Consider the following 17,899-nt stretch of genomic DNA (forward strand, 5'->3'; position numbering starts at 1 on the left):
GATGTAAAATAGAAAAACAACTTATGTGTCACATAAATGATAAACAATAACAAAATCGAATAAACAATATTTTGATCAGGTGGCTGGATCATCGCATTAAGAACACCGTGTTCTAGATGTATTGTGACAGATCCAATTTATCCAACGGCTTGTCATTTTGAAACATTGAAACAAATTTACATCACAGCATTGCGAACAGCCTTAGCACACTTTCTATTCCCGTCTCTATTATTTTGCTGTGATTTTTATGCGTTTTCTAGCATATACTTCTAATAAGCATTCAATGAATGGGTAGCCCAAATGTAAAATTTACATCAGAAGAAACGAGAGGTAGATGGAAAAGTATGCTATTAGGGTTGCCACCCCTCCGGGTTTGACCCGGAGACTCCGGTTTTCGGGAGCGATCTCCGGACCTCCGGGTTTTACATCAATTTCTCCGGGTTTGGTGGAAGAAGAATAATTTAATTTTTTTGGAATTAATTGATTCTTTACAAAATATTTAAAAAGTCTAAGTTAAATATTACTCTGGTTCAGGTTTATTTTGCCCGACTTACCTCGTTTCAAGGTGGCGAAGATGAGTTCACCAAATATTGCTGATTTCTTTCATAAGGCAATGAATATGAAAAACATCAAATTTACTACAAATTAAGTAAAGTAATATTTCGCTATATGCTACAATTTAAATGTAGCATCCCACTAAGTCACTCAAAATGATGTAAAAAAGTCATTTTGCTGCAATTTTTTTTCAAATCACTTCACTGTTAGTGGAGCTGCACCAAGGTATGGCAGATTTGTTCTAATCCAACTTACTAGGTCAACATCAAACGAGTTTTTCCCTTGTTGTTGCTACTCCTGCAGCGACCCTTAACTGTAGGCTAGGGGGTGAGTTTTGCCTCTTTGTACCCCCGACCTCTGGTGATGAATAACCGACACCACATAGTGCTTCCCATGTGATGCCGCAGTCTCCTTTGCTATCCTTTTCCTGTTAGTTATGGAGGAGAGCAATGCTCGTTCGACTTATCCTGCACAGCGAGAGTAGCTGGTGTTTTTATATTCTTGGTATTTAGTAGGGGAAGTGAAATACTACACCAGATTAAACCGACCAAACCGTTCTCAAATAAGAAAAATTTACAGCTTTACTCTAACGTAGTAATAAAAAGCGATTAAAGTGCTCTAAACTGCCGAGCAATCGTTTTGATGCCAATTTCCGTCTAGTTCCACTCAAAATCCACCACCCTTCGGTCCCCCCCCCCAAAGTCCAGTGAAAATCTCCGGGTCACACACTCTCCAGAGGTGGTAACCCTATATGCTATCGATGATTAAATAAAGTTCTGTGTGTATGTCAAGATTTCTGAAGGGCGTTCCAGTAGACGGAAGTTACTCCAGAGTAATTACTCTGGAGTAACTTCCGTCTACTGGAGCAAACCTATATTGATGATGTATGTTCTTGCTTGCTTCATATGATAGGCCCATTAGTTTAATATTTATTGCCTAGGGTAAACACATTGCAAAGCAATGGGTTACAATATGCTAGAGCAAGACGACATGTTTCAATCAATGAATGGTTGGAGACAGTAGCACTTTTCTCCCTCTAGTAGTTATGAGGTTTGTTCCAGGACCAGGAGAAACTGGAAGTACTCCGGAGAAAATCATTCCTGTACTCTCTTCTTCTCTTTTTTCTTCTGGTAGTAAACCGGAGTAAAAAGGAGCAAGGATTTTTTGCTCCTTTTTACTCTGGAGCAGAGCTTAAAAAAATTGACATTGCTGCATGAACTTGAAAGAAAATGAAATTCAATTCATACCCGCTGCGATGAATGAAATTTTTGGTTCGTTTCCATCATCATTCGTTCTCCCGACGCAGCGCTTTCAGGTACGGACATGTTTGGTTTCAGAAGCAAAGTGAATTTTATTTCTATGATAGCTCTGAGAGGGATTATTGATCAAAAGTGCACCAGTATAGATTACGCCTAGGGGCAGATCACTCTAGGAATGTATAACAAATTTGCATCAACTTAGAAAAAATGCATTTAATTTCCATTTTTGCATCAACTCCCTCGCAGAAAAGATTACTTAACAATCGTCCTACGCTGATCCACTTTGTTCGATGTTTTGTTGAATATAGGGCTGTTTTTGTAGGGTTTTGACGTCTTACACGCAACGAAAAATGCATTACGAATTTCTATTTTGGTGGAAAGAAATGCATTTAATTTCGCTGATTTTTAAAAATTGCTTCGCAACTGATCTGCCCCTAGGATTACGCAGTTCACTTATGCTCGAAAATGTAGAAGATGCTAACTTCTGCTTTCAAACTGTCGACATAATATTGTGCTTTTCGGCGAAGATTAGCATGCGACGAAATCAATTCAAAATAGCGAAAGAATTGAAAATATACCCTGTTAGCTCTATCCGCCCAGTTTAGAACAAACATCAAGCAATATATAGGCCCTGTCGGTCATGAATCGGACGGCCATGAATTGACAGTTCATGCACGTTCATGGATTTATTCACCCCTTCACTACCTGTTGAGCGAAAATTGGGAAATTATTTGTTACAATTTTGTGGTACCCATTTAATTTATTGTTTAGTGTGCCTTTTTGATTCCTAACTCGATTCCTTTGCATCCTCCTAAGTTTTGCCTTGGTTCAAGACCAATAGTCGCTCGAATACTTCATATAAAAATCAGTTCAAATTATATTTTTGTAGCATTGCGGAATTGAAGAGGTTAAATCTTAAAATGGCGGTTTCGCAATCTTGTCGCTATCTTATTTTTCGTTATTTTTGCTAATTTCCAGTGTTATCCACAATAAATAACAAATGAATGCTTTGGTTGGTGAATAAATTTATATTTCCTCTGCACTCAAGCATTCGATTCTGCATGAAATTACAGCCAGTTGGAAAGTGAATGAATGAGGGAGGCGTTGAATCTGAATGTCGGTTTCGGTAAATGCAAGCAGAAATAGGTAACTGATTTTGAAATTTCGTAACACTGGTCTGGAGTAACTTCCGTCTAATGGAACAAACCTTTTACTTTCAATCATCTTGTATTTGTACCTCAACTGCTGGGTTCGTTCAGGTTTCATATGGTTGGTAACTCTGTCTTTTGACAGCCGTCAAATGGGAAGCTTCAAAGGACGTGACGTCATGTGTTTCTTTTCTACACGTTTTCGTAGTGATCGGCAGCAGTGAAAATTAACTCGAAATGGTAAATAATTAAAATTTTCAATGTTTATCGTTACGATTTACTAAATTTTGCTTTTAAAATATAAGAACCAGTAATGGTTAAACCGGTAGTGATAAAAATATGGACGGAATAATGTGTATCGTGATTAAAACAACTTTCCTTGACTTTTTGACGTCTAACACGACGGGAAAACTGAAGCTGAACCGATAGCACTAAACATTGTATTTCCAAGGAAAATGTTTTTGAGCCCCGTTTTATTATGCTTTTAGGGTCGTGTTCGTACCAAGACCGTAAAGAAGGCTTCCAAGGTAATCATCGAGAAGTACTACACTCGACTGACCATGGACTTCCATACAAATAAGCGCATAGTGGAGGAGGTGGCCATCATTCCGACCAAGCCGCTGCGTAACAAGATTGCCGGGTGAGTTTGAATTTGATTTAATTTCGAAACCATTCTCATGTAGATCAGTGAAGTGAAAATTTTATGTGAATAATAAATTCAATTTGATACAGTTGTGAATTTGAACAATAACGGCATATGGAGTACAAGCTTAAGTACCTACACGGAGAGCAATGGGTCTAGGCTGAAACGACTAAAAATATGATTGAAGCTCAAACATGAATAAAAATTTAAAAAAATATGTTGCAAACCCAAGATTAAAGTAGAACATTGATTGTTTTCCACCATAATTGTTTGTATTTTGTATGTTCACTTGCAACGACAACCTGTTAGCGTAAGCTTCATATCAGGCTAAGGAAATCATATTCGTTGCAATCAAAATTGAGATCATTGAACGCTAATCGTTCCTTATAAGTACAAACTAAAATATTGGTTTGGAGAAATATAAATGTTGACCTGACATAAGGTATACGAATATAACCAACAGGGCATCGTAAGCTAACAAATTACAATTACAATTGGGTATAAAACCTAACTTTTAGGTTATATGGATGCAACCTAAACTTAGTTCAAAAGCAGACTATTCGTTTGTTTCTGTTTGTTTTTTAACTCTTTGCTTTGTTTTTTTTTTTAACTAGTTTTTTTTCCCTTTTTTGTAACTTTATTTGTATGTATTTACCGCTATCCAAGTAATTTCCTTAACCGTTATGTGTCCAACCTTTAACAGCCCAACGAGAGTTCCAGGGTACCCACAAATTGAAATGCTCATAACTATGGCTTCCTTTAACCGATTTGGACACTTTAAGATGTTTTGGATTCAGGAGCTCGTCCACTTTTTTCTTCTGTGATTCTGTAAAATTAAACCGGATGAATGGATCTGGTTCTTGGTAATCCGGATTTTCCGGAGTAATGTTCTAGTACTAAGGTATTATTTGTAAATAATAATGTTCTAGCAATACGAGTATCAAAACTCTTCAAAAAGTCTCAGAAGTATGGTATTTGTTATTACGGGGCCCTATGGCAGTTTGGAATTGATATGGAATGGCCACTCACGTCCCCGCGGAGCCTGCTCCAAATGTTTCCAAAACCACGAGATATAGCCTACTGATGCAATTCCAAGAATTTTGATACCCATATTGCTAGTATTCCATTCAAATTCACAAATCGTCGCTGTTGTGCTATCTTATGACTAGCGCCAGTTAGCACATTTCGATAAAAACGATTTTTAAAGTTTGAGATTGAATATCTTGAAACTTATAAATCAAGAGTGCTGATTCAAATGGTCCTTAGTGACAAATGTAAGCAAACTGAGTTATTTGCAGCGCAGCATGTGATTACAACATAGCTAACAATACCGAAAACCAGGATTCATTATATCCAGTATTTATCAAAGTAACAAGCATTATATAAAAAGTCCCAAAGGTTTCATGATCATATTTTGAAATATTGCACTTGAGACCTTTTAAATTGAAAGGACCTATGCGTGGAACATTTCAAAATCTCTGCAGCTGTTCATAGGCACCATGCAAAACGACGCATGATTCATTTCATTCTATGTTTTTCCCACTGCACATAGGTACCTAGTAAAACGTCCTAAAAATCAAAATAAAAGAAATTTTCTTCTGTTCATGCGACTTATTTTCGAAGTTGAATTTAGAAAGTATAATAAATTAAATGATAATTGGAAAGCTTAGTTATTCTAAAGTATCATGCCATTCGTTGGTTTTAACCACTTCCAGCCAATGGTTTATTAATATAAACTAAAGTTTCTCGCAAATTTTTTTTCTGCAAGACTTATGTTAAATCCAGTGCAACTATTTACCATAGTAATGAAGAACATTTGTATTCCGGTGCTCATTGTGTTGAAAACTTTGAAGAAATTCAATATTCTTCGTAAGAGCTACCTTTGCTGAATAAAGCCTTATGTGCAGCGTCGTATGATTCTTAGGCCCGAAAAAAGACCTATGTGAAAGGTCCTATAATTTTCAAAACGACGCATCATTTTAAAGCGCTTAAAAACTACATTAGCACTAAACATTTCATGTTTTTAGTATTATTTACCTAAAGAGCAGAGTCCATAGACTATATTGGCATAATTGTTTCATCAGAACACATATTTGTTCTCTAATAGGGATTTGTTTTAGGTCCATGAAACTTCAGCCTCGTTTTTCTCAGTTCGAACTCAATGTCACTTAGGACCTTTTGAATAAGTACTCTTGAAATGGTATAAACAATCCAAAGAAGACAATTGATGCTTCTATCTATTCTGCATTAATCTCTGAAATATTACGAAGATCGGTTGACTATGTTGCCAGTTTTTACTATGAATGTAAACAAAAGTCGCACTCACACGTGCCATAGGCGTGTATTGATACTAAAATTTGTATGACGTGTCATAATCGTGCATGGAAAATTTTCCATAGAAAAAATCATCAATTTTTAACTTTTATTCATATCTTTGCTTTCATATGGTCTATAAACAACCAGTGAAATACATTTTGAAGGAAATGAGTCAGGGAATTTAGAATTATTTTTGGTTACAGTGTTGCCAAATATCCTTTATTTCCAGTTTAAAACTAAAACTGTGTTTTTCTCACAACTCGTGTAATGTTCTTTTGAAAATGTTTATGCCATTGTGTTCCTCAGGCATTTTCACACATAAAAACATCTAAAACTTCAATATAACTTGAGCAAATCCCTAGATACAGTGATTTGAAGCAAAAAACTCACAATTTCTCATCATGTTTCTCGCTATCTAAGTAACCAAGCAGAATTTAAAAATTCTCAAAACGCCACTTTGTAGAGATTTTTCAAACAAGTAATGCGGCATATCTAACTCAGTTTACCCCAGAATGGCGTTTGACATAAGATAGCAAAACACGAAATAGTATCCCAGGACTGGAACATGCTTCCGGAAATCCGGATTTCCGGGAATCGAATGAAGTAATCCGATTCATTTTTACCAAGTGGATGAGTTTCCGAATATAAAACACCAAAAAGTATCAAAATCGGTTAGAAATTACCTTAGTTATTGGTATTTCAGTTTTGTGGGTACCCGAGTACCCACGTCGGCCTGTTACGTAGTAAAAAAAATCAGGAGCCCCTCCTCACTTCCCCTCTTACTATTTCAACAATATTATTAACCCAAAAGCTTGACTTAGTGAAGTTCTAAGATGTCACAAGGTTTCAATTTCCAGCTATGGATAAAACATGGGAATTTCATTAACTGAAACCTGCCGGGTACCGCGTCGGACACATAGCGGTTAACCTGATTCAAAGTCTGTACTAACAGATTGTCATGCTCAATAGAATTACAAAATTAGCTGAATTACAAAAATTGACAGCGTATTTTTTGGAAAATAGGTTATATTTTAGTTTGCAAGGATCCTGCTGTTGATGAACGCTGAACTGCTTGTTTTACTTCATTGATAGTCTGCGTAGAATATACACTCAGGTTTTTTTACGCGGGGAATACAGGCCGCGTAAATCAAAACCGCGTAAATTTCAAAATCCGCGTAAATGAAAACCGCGTAAATTTCAAAATCCGCGTAAATGAAAACCGTGTAAATTTCAAAATCCGCGTAAATGAAGACCACTTAAATTTAAGAATCCGCGATAAAGGGAACCTCGTTGATGGATACCGCGTAAATTCCAAAATCCGCGTAAATTTCAAAAACCGCGTAAATGAAAACCGCGTAAATTTCAAAATCCGCGTAAATGAAAACCGCGTAAATTTCAAAATCCGCGTAAATGAAAACCGCGTAAATTTCAAAATCCGCGTAAAAAACCGCGTAAAAAATACCGCGCAAAAAAAACCGCGTGAAAAAAACTTGAGTGCATAGCGAAAATATAGTCATAAAACATTAGATATATTCTCCATTTTGTTGTTTATTTTAGCAAACTACGTTTTGCTTAACTCAGCATTTATTAGGAATAAATTCCAGTTTTCCTAAGAATTTTCAGCTCTAAGGCTGAAACAACCAACATTATGGTTGTACTCAAAATATAATTGATTAGTTTACATTCAACACGTAATCAGTAATCAGTATTTTGAAGTTCACAGATTGTCAAAGCAAACGAGAATATTTTTGTGCGAATTGCGATGCGGAAATGCGATTGAAGTCCTAAAATTTGATTGCTTTTGCCATATTTTGTTCTCTGTGTAGGGTGACAAGACGTCCTGATTCGCCAGGATATGCCCCTATTTCTATTTCGAATACAACACTAAATTTTTCTGTTTTGCCCCATAACTATAATTTTGAGATTGCAACCAAATATGTGACTCACAAACCACGCGCGCATCATGCATAAAATATTCAAAGTTGAATTCAATCCAAACATAAACCATCCGTATATGTAGCAAAATATTGTGTGCAGCGTTGCCAACATTTTTCAAAAAAACTGGAACCTTTTTTGAAAAAATGGAAAAAACTGGATGCTCGAAAAAACTTACTTTACCCTTGTAATGTTTAAGTCAACGCTTTAATGAACGTAATTTTAAGTAAACACGTATGTTCTATACCTTTTACTGAAAATTTGGGTCGGTTTTGTTGTCCAAATTAAAAAAATATTAAAGCATTCGAATTTGATTATAATTGTAATAGTTAGTCGAATTTTACTGTTTTGAAGGTTTCAATCTACACAGCCACAAAAATTTGCTAAACTTGAGGATGCGCTTAAACCTTTCTTTAGATACCACTATACAACTAGCTTTGAGTTCAACAAATGTTCATCAAAATATTTGACACAAGGTACTGCCACCTTGAGTTTTTAGTTAAAATCAAGTCAAAATGTACATTTCAGAACCGTTTTACTCACAAGTGGTATAAAAAGAGTTCAGGTTACGGTGGACTAAAATCTTGTTCTGGGGCACTCGGCATCATCCCATGGTTTGCTTGAAAAACTAAACTAAATAAATAAATATTAAAAATAAAACGGGCTCAAATTTCAAAAAACTGGAATATTTTTCCGATTGTCTGTTTGACTTGAGTTTAAACTGGAAGGTTGGCATCGCTGATCGTGTTTACGATGCCCGACTATAACCCATCGTATTTGCACACCCTCATTCATCGTGTAATGCAAAATGTTGACAGAGTGCACGACAAACTGAATACAAGAAGGAAATGATTACTCTGCCCATAAGTAACACGGAGATACCAATCAATATGGTTATTTCAAAACGGGTAGAGTGCAATAGGTTAGCACCTTTCTAAGCAAAATAAATTTTCCGTAGGGCGATGCTCAAAAAAATTGACTCGGTTTCGCCTCAAGCCATTTATTTGGCATATTTTAAAAATAATTGAAGCCTGGCTCATAAATAAATTGGCTTATTAAATTCTTGACTCTTTTTGCATTATCCAAACTTGGGTTCTATCGCTTTACACAACACCAGCTTACCGAAATTTTAAATAAGCAAATGCTTTTTAAAAAATGTTATAAAAATGAATATTTCAGCACCCAAACAGTACGTGTACTCAGATTCATTACAGAAGCACAACATTTTTTACTTTCTTTTTCTCTACAACGTATAGTAATGACAACTAATTTTAACATTTGTGTTTATTCGCAGTTTTGTTACACATCTGATGAAGCGATTGCGCAACTCGCAAGTTCGGGGCATTTCGATCAAACTGCAAGAAGAAGAACGTGAGCGCCGAGATAACTACGTACCAGAGGTCTCCGCCCTGGAGCAGGATATTATTGAGGTCGACCCAGAGACTAAAGAAATGTTGAAGCATTTGGACTTCAGCAATATCGTCGTCCAAGTGACCAATCCAACGGCGCAGGGCTACAGCAGACGTAACTAAAGTAGGATCGATAGCGTTAATATGGCACTGGAAAAATAAAAATTCTTCGAATGAAGAATAATCAATAAATGATCCCAAGGTATCCGATTGGGCAACAACTACCGTTCTTAGCATTTGTTGAAGAGTTTATCACCATCTTCTAGTTGGGGTTTCCTTCTAATTTTTCAAAGAAAGGTGCTGAGGATCAACAAAAGCATACTGTTGTGACTCGATATTTTACTGTATGTTCTAAAAAGGGGCTACACTAATTACGTAAGGGAATATGGGGGGAGGGGAGTTTCAAAATATCTTACGAATTCTTATCTAAGGGGGAGGGAGGGTTTGTCCTTTCTTACGTAATATCATAAAACAAGTATGAAAAATGAAATCAATATGGAAAATATTATTTTCATAAGAAAAGGGTCCTATTTCTTATTTCTGCCATGAACATGTATATTACACAAAACGAGCATATATTGTACATCATGGTCAAGGAAGGGCGGACCTCGAATTAAAGTATTTTCCGGCAGGATATGATTCCTTAGTTATGGGATATTATTGATTGCTGGCAGCGTGAGGAGCGACTTAATTGCCGATGGTGCAGTTACAACAATTTCTTGACTCTTGATGGTACATTGTTCTGTTCAGGAACTCGAGTCACCATATACCTTACAAGTTAGGAAGTGTTGATACCGTGTTATTAGGCTAACATCCTTTTTTCAAATTTTCGCTTCCGCAAGGTAGCCGGAAAATGTTCTGTCATGCGATTGTCAAAGATCTTGTAGATCAAATATTTGCAGAGTGCGAACTGTGATAGCCATCTACGAATTTTTTTCGAAGCTACGCGTACGATAAGCGTCACAGTTGGAACTCAGAATTAATTCCCACCAGAAGAGATTTTACATCACAAGGAACTATTTCCGACTATAGCGAAGCAGACTATAAGGACCAAATCGGAGTTTCTGAATATCTCCCAGCAGTTATTCTGAAATATCTACTGGGCAAAATTAAGATTCTAATAAAATTACTGCTGATGATTACAGTTGAATTTTGTACCGTACCGTTTTCGTTATCTTTCAATTTAATGGATTGTATGCTTTTCTAATTACGAAAATCATGATAAGATCTTACGTAGGGGGGAGGGGGAGTTCACCAAAATCTTACGAACTCTTATCAGGGGGGAGGGGGAGGTTGAAAAGTTCTAAAAAAGAGTAATTAGTGCATGGCCCCCAACGGAATTTTTTTTCAATTTGTTTATTTGATAAGGCACGTATGCGTTAGCTTAAAGGTGCCATTTTTTTCATTGTTTTACATTTTGAATTTCTTAAAACTAGGGGGTTACACATTTCAATATTATTTTGCTTTATATAATGAAACTAAAAAAAAAACTTTACAGCTAACTTATACATACAAAAGATGGTATAATATAATATTCGTAAGATTTGGGGGACGGGTCATTTTGTGTGTTCTTTTTATAGTAATTCACTTTATGATTTTTAGAAGGGAGATTGTAGGAGAAATTAATTATTAACTAAGCGGAACATTTTACAAGCTTATTAACTAGAAATAACTAGAGAGAGTTGTTCAAGATTAGGAGGAATTAATTGGGGCTATTTTAAAGTAGTGGTACTGTTGTGCATTTCTTAACGAGATTAAATATTGATTAACTAAAACTAGAAGATAGGGGGGCAACGGAAAATTTTAAGTCAAACATACTGCTGTTCTGAGCATAATTCACTATTCATTCTTCAAAAGGAGCTTTTTTAACCCTTAAATGCATACTGTTGCCATTTTACAATATACCGAATTCTGTGATATAAAGAGATTTTAACCTCAGGACCGTTCGCTTCTTTTTTCGAGTTGGAAAAATCTCATCCTATGTGCCGGGTTAGCAATCGAACCCAGGTGAGCTGCGTACAATTCAATTGATTTACCAACTACACTATGCCCACTCTCTTTTGTAGTTTTTCGCATTATTTCACTGCAGAGTGAAATTTCATGAAAAATATACTTTAATCGATCCGTCGTAGAAACATTCTCAAATACATTTCTGCGTTGTATAAATTCAATAGTAGCAACATAGTAGAAATCAACAAGTTTGTTTACATATATATTATTAGGTAGCACTTTTCAAAAATTAATCAGCCTTATTCTACATTACAATGGATCGTTTTTTCGAACGAATGTGGTTTATATTCTCAATAACGACAGCAAAAGCAAACGGGAGTCAGATTCTATCGAACCATATTCGTTCGAAAAATGTTTTCAACCTGTAGTTTCTGTTCCTTCTTTTCCTTTAGATCCGATTCCGTTTTGATTGAAACCATTGGGCGATCACATTACCCACATGTATCATTCTTTGGCTTTCAGAAGCTCAAATTGTGTGACTTGAAAATCAAACGGTAAGTATTGTAGGGAACTAGAATCAAGTTGTCAGCTGCGCATAATATTATTAGGTCCAACACACTTTTCGAAATACTCGAAAATTATGAGATCCAGTGGCGCAGTCAGGGGGATTTTGGGGGTTAAACACCCCCTCCCCCAAACCAAAATTAATTGGATTGAAAAAAGTGCTTTATGCTAATTTAATTAAATATTCAATAATAATTTTGGAAGTACACCGTCTGATCATTAAATCTGATCACTTAATTGATCACTTAAACCTATCGTTTTAGGCATCATGAGGACTTTTGGAAAATTGTGCGAATTGGATCTTATAACTGATCTCTAAGCCAAGGTCCCATAGCTGCCCGGAGCTCTTTTTTGAAGAGATGTTCCGAAATATGGATTAGGGACAATGTTTCAAAAGGGATACGAAGTTTGATTAAGTTGTCTATAAACAAAAACTTGCTCGAACTAACTCTGGCTAATCCTCCTAGAATTAATATATAAAGTATGTATTTATTCTTCAAACAAATTTAGTTCGAGATTTAATGGGTTCAGTTTTCGAAAATTCAGTTTCGAAAAATTTTGTTTGATGGGGCGGGAAAAGCGTAATGGTCGACAAGGTGTACGCCGCTCACCTGATTCGATCCCCAATCCCCGCAAATGTCAAAAACATTTCTAACCTGAAAAAACCGAAAGACCTTTCTTAAGGATCCTAAGGCCTTTATAATCAAAATGAAAAAAATTGGTGAAAACATTCCATAACTAATTTTAGTCAAGACATTGAAGAAAATTGCAATATATTAGACTATATACGAGAAAAAGCTTGGGGGAAGATGGTGGGGGTGCTTCTCTAATTATCCGGCCATCACATCACAAAAAGTTTGTGAAAACACTCCATAACTAATTTTAGTGTAGACATTGAAGAAAATTGCAGTATATTGGACTATATACGACAGAAAACTTGGGGGGAAGATGGTGCGGGGGGGGGGGGGTTTGTGATTCTCTATTTATTCGGCCATCACATCACATGATTTGGTACAGTCGTGATTCGCTGGTTGGGCCACACCTCTGTCCAACTAATGAATTTGATTCGTTAGTTGGACCGGCTGACAGATGTCAAAAACTCTCCAAAGGAGACGTTAGTAGTGTAATTGCATCTATTCACATCTCTAATAATTGTCAGATTGATTGTCAAAGTAAATTTGACATAAGATTTTGACATTCAGATGCTTTTTAGTTGGACAATGGTCCAACTACAGTCGTGATTCGCTGGTTGGGCCACAGCCTTGTCCAACTAACGAAATTTGATTCGCTAGTTGGACCGACTGACAAATGATGTCAAAAACTCTCCAAAGAAGACGTTAGTAGTGTAAAAGATTGATAAATAGATTGTCAAAGCAAATTTGACATGGGATTTTGACGTTCAGATGCTTTTTAGTCGGACAATGGTCCAACTAGCGGAGGTTCAACTAAAAGCGGTCCAGTAAAAAAGTGTTCAACCAGCGAATCACAACTGTAGCGGGTGTCCAAGTAAAAAGCGGTCCAGTTAAAAAGTGTCCAACCAGCGATTCATGACTACTGGCTTATCCCATAATTATAACGGTCACTTGGATATCAATTCAGTAAAACTCACGCACTAAACGGAACGACAACAGAACCGTCTCTGGTGGAAACATCTCAATTAGCTTTGGGTGTGCCTTTTACTCAACTTTTTCGTGTAAGGGTCCCTAACAGATTGAAACATCGCATTGAAATGTTGGGCAAGTGTAGTGCGAAATCAACTGTAAATCACTTTCCATCAACGTGAGGATTTTTTATCGAGTACGGCTCATGCACGTACACGTCACATGACAAATAATACACCACTAACTGGTTGGCGGCAGGGTTACCATATTCACAGATTTTTCTGTAATGCTACAGATTTTTTTTCACAACGAATTTGATTCGTTAGTTGGACCGACTGACAGATGTCAAAAACTCTCCAAAGGAGACGTTAGTAGTGTAATTGCATCTATTCACATCTCTAATAATTGTCAGATTGATTGTCAAAATAAATTTGACATAAGATTTTGACATTCAGATGCTTTTTAGTTGGACAATGTTCCAACTAGCGGATGTCCAAGTAAAAAGCGGTCCAGTTAAAAAGTGTCCAACCAGCGAATCATGACTCAGTCATGATTCGCTGGTTGGACACTTTTTAACTGGGCCGCTTTTTACTTGGACATCCGCTAGTTGGACCATTGTCCAACTAAAAAGCATCTGAATGTCAAAATCTTATGTCAAATTTACTTACGAATCAAACTCGTTAGTTGAACAGAGGTGTGGCCCAACCAGCGAATCACGACTGTATTAACGATGTACATTTCAAATGGGATTGGCGTATTGAAGCAATATCGTCAATACTCGTATTGATAAAAATATTGAGCGTGTAAGGGCCGCTGTTGAAAATACTGCTTTAGTATTCGTGATACTGACCGACAAGGGCTCAATTGGGAATTCCGTCATTATTCGCCATACACGATCGTTAAAAAAGGGGCCCTACACGACGCTTAATAAAAGTGTCATTACTAAGCAATGACATAACTGAAATTGTACGGGAATTCCGTCATTACTTACCTTACACTATCATTAAAAGTGAATTACTTCTCAGTAATGACGTTACTAGCGCCTCGTGTAAAAGGCCCTTTAAAAGCGCCTATGCAGCAAAATATATTGTGTTGTAAAACCCCTTGGTGTACGATGGTGCGCCGATGCGGCGTGTAGAGTTTTCAACAGCCCTAAACCCAACGCGAAGACAAGCATGAAGCATCAGCCTTGTCGTCGCCGATTTCGCATCAGCAAAAGCGAGAGAGCCAGAGCAAGCAAAAACGGCAGTTTGAAATCCGAACTCGCTCCGATCGAAAGCTAGAAAAGTTGTCTCGTAGTGATACGTTTTTCTCTTCACGTTCAGTGCGGCAGATATGCATACGGTTAATTGTACAGAAGATAAAAAGTGGATAAATTCTGCATTCTGTGTGTTTCCAAGGGGACAGTGAATTGCTAAAGTGAAGATCCATTTGGAAGTGCGAAAAGTAATTATTGTGCTTAGTAGAACTTGCCAACAGCCTTATTTTTATCCCGGAAGTGTGGAGTTGCAGAAAAATTTCTAGTTTTTTTTCGTACACGGTGGAGCAGATCAAACCAGACCCGAACCAGCGGAGAAAATTTTGCTAAAGTAAGTCTGAACTAATACATACGGCGTTTGGTCATGCTCTCGCACATCCATGTGCCAGTGTTTGTATGTGCCTTCTAATGATTAGGATGGTAAACACCTGTATCATATTTTGGTCAATTTCTATCCACGTCTCGTGAGTCCCAGTTTATGATAATACGTGCATGATCCGTAAATTCAATAGTAATTCTTCAAAAGGGCGAATGAGACTTTTGTAAACAAACTTATTTCGCTCATTATTCCGCCACCGAGTTGAATTTCATGAAAAATACACATGAATCAACATCTTTACCCTTGGTAGAATCATTTTCAAATGTTTTCTGTGTTGAAATGATAACAAATTAGGAGAAATCAGCAAAACAAAAGTTTGTTTACAAATCTTATTAGCCCTATTCAAATGTTGATATGGAATTGATGCTTGTAATCATTGCACCTTGCTAGTTTGTTGGTTTGGAAAGATAAAGTAAACAAGCTGTGAACTATGAATTTGAATTGACTTGCCACATATTAAATAAGTCATTATATTTGTATTCGCCCGTTGCTCAACACCATAATTAAAAACGGCATTATTGTTCCGCAGTTTGTAAGTTTTTAATCAATCGAGAGCCTGTTTGTTGGATTTCTGTCAGGATAAGGAGGCACATAAGATAACTTCGGACTAATTTCATCTCATTTATTGTACGAGAGCGGCAAGAAGTTAACGTACGTACGGCAGAATGTTAATGTACTTGAAAAATTTCTTAAAAAGTTATTTAAATCAGGGTGATTAAAGACTGTTACATGTTTCTGCTTGGATTTTCCTATTTTGTCTTTTCATAAATTAAAGAATGATCCACAAAAGATTAGCAAGTGTTTTTATCGAAGTTTGCAGGAAAAAAATAAGTAGAACAATCACATAGCCAAATTAAAGGAATCTAGAAAACACTTCATATCAAAATTGGGAGCATATTTATCATCCTAAATATGCAAAAACAAAAAAAAATCGACTTTAAAGTTGGGGGACGAAACCCTTAAACAAAATTTACACCAACAATAAATGGCTAATTAAAAAATTAAGTCTAGAAACTACAGAATATTTTTACAGCTTTGGTTTTTTATAAACGAAAAAATAAATATTTGTTAGTGCCTCAATATATTAAGGAGATTGTCTTTGAATGATAAGGACAACGGGCATTGAGAGCTGTCTTTTTTCGATTACTACAGCTAAATAACAAAAAATCGATTTTCTATCTGCGCCAATTTACACTGTAAATGAAATCTCACATAATTCAAGAAAAAGTAATTGAAGAGATCTTTATTATCATTTGGGTCTGATTTAAAAAATATAGTAGAAATCATATGGTATAATTCATGTTGTACAAGATCCAGTAAGCAATACTTTCAAAATCACAAACTATTGCTTATTCTAAAATCGGTGTTAAGAAAAACTACGTTGCAAAAATATGAGAGCAACAAATAAAAAGAATCAATGCTTAGAAAATTTATTCTGCGCAGATAAAAATAAAGCTGATTACATCGATTTTCATCTTCATGAGTCAGTTTCAGCTTCCTCTAGCGTCCATTTATACTGTATATGACGCATGTTTCAGTAAGAGATTAGATTATTTTGTTTAACATTTTCATCAAATATGTGCTCAATGAATACCAGACTGTTCGCCGAATGTCTACTTTTGAATATCGCTCAACTCAAACGGAGAGCGGAACATTGTCACTGAGAGTCGAAATAGAGAGCGAAATAAGTGTTGTGGCATTTTCCAAAAAGGAATTTGACCTCTTTCGTTGGTATAGGAAGGAACGGAGTGTTGCAAGTATTTTTTGACAGCTGGCTTGTCTTGGAATTACGGTAAATATTGGCAATTCTCATTTTGATAAAGCTTTGTAGTGCTGCAACTATATAAATCCAAAAAAAGTATCTGCTGTTTCGTTATCTATTGTCAGAACGGTATACATAGGTACATCATGATTCATCAACCATCATCAGCATTTGCGAAGCCGTGCATACAAGTAAGAATTTTGGGGAGAGTGCATAAGTTTGTTAGAAATGTGTGTACGTATTTACACCAAGAGGATTGAAAGGAGCTGTCACCAAATTACAGCCAGTCATCTAGTTTTTTTTAATACCCTACAATTTTGGAAACATGTGCATTTTACCTTAGTTGCACAGCTATCATCTATATTATATACGTGAAGCATAAATGCTGGTTCTTTGGTTCGATTGTCTGTCGGATAATATGTGTAATCTATACTTATATCTAGTTTTGTACGACATAGTCTCAGTGCGTAATATTAATAAGCAAATAAATATTTTATACGTTTATGCGCTAACTGAACATTGCTCAACTTCATATAAATGTTCGAAACAATTGCCGGTATCGATAGAATTGCGGAGCAACGATTTGAAGAGATTGTGTATTGTTATGCACTGATTTGTGATTTAAAATTGAGTGATTTTTCATGTAACTGCAAAGCTTGTTGACAACAACGCCTGCAACAAATTTCGTTCCTAATTCATCCAACGATATAATTTTTGCATCGACGCGTATGGACGACCGAGGCAAACATATTTACTTATTCACGACTTAACGTTGGATGTCGACCGCCAGATGGCATGAGAGTAGAATGATGTTTTTATTTTCAAACGCATCGAAAAGTAAATTTTGAATTTTATAAACTTAATCAATATTATAATTAAATGTTATTTCTCCTAACGAAGTAAATACGTTTCCTACCTCTGAATAATATATGGATGGTAAATTTCTTGTTACATTTCTATGAATTCGTTCTTCCGGATCTAGTTTATACTAAAATTAAATTCAGAGATTGAAGCTGGATAAAAATACGATAGTGGACGAAAATCACTGGACAGTCGAGGTCATTCACTGATAAATCCAAATTCTAAGCAAACATTTTCCGTATCTAAAACAACCAACGTA

General features: G+C 36.1%; 2 protein-coding genes across 9 annotated transcripts in view; both read left to right on the forward strand.

Moving 5' to 3' along the window:
• Positions 1-3,063: 3,063 nt before the first annotated feature.
• On the forward strand, positions 3,064-9,486 carry LOC131691033 (small ribosomal subunit protein eS17). Its single transcript, XM_058977171.1, has 3 exons — positions 3,064-3,202; positions 3,451-3,602; positions 9,151-9,486. The coding sequence occupies exons 1-3, from the start codon at positions 3,200-3,202 to the stop codon at positions 9,386-9,388; spliced, it is 393 nt and encodes a 130-aa protein (XP_058833154.1). The 5' UTR covers positions 3,064-3,199; the 3' UTR covers positions 9,389-9,486.
• Positions 9,487-14,586: 5,100 nt separating this feature from the next.
• Positions 14,587-17,899, forward strand: part of LOC131688425 (microtubule-associated protein RP/EB family member 1) — a 40,193-nt gene continuing 36,880 nt past the window's right edge. For 2 of the 8 annotated variants that reach the window (XM_058972642.1, XM_058972641.1), the window contains exon 1: positions 14,589-14,969. The gene's annotated coding sequence lies outside the window, so the exon portion shown is untranslated. Of the gene's footprint in view, positions 14,970-16,671; positions 16,810-16,843; positions 16,971-17,899 lie in introns of those variants that run through there. The other 6 variants (XM_058972637.1, XM_058972634.1, XM_058972638.1 and 3 more) reach the window with 6 other exon arrangements.

This window comes from Topomyia yanbarensis, chromosome 3, assembly GCF_030247195.1.
Source record: "Topomyia yanbarensis strain Yona2022 chromosome 3, ASM3024719v1, whole genome shotgun sequence".
Classification (NCBI taxonomy): Eukaryota; Metazoa; Arthropoda; class Insecta; order Diptera; family Culicidae; genus Topomyia; species Topomyia yanbarensis.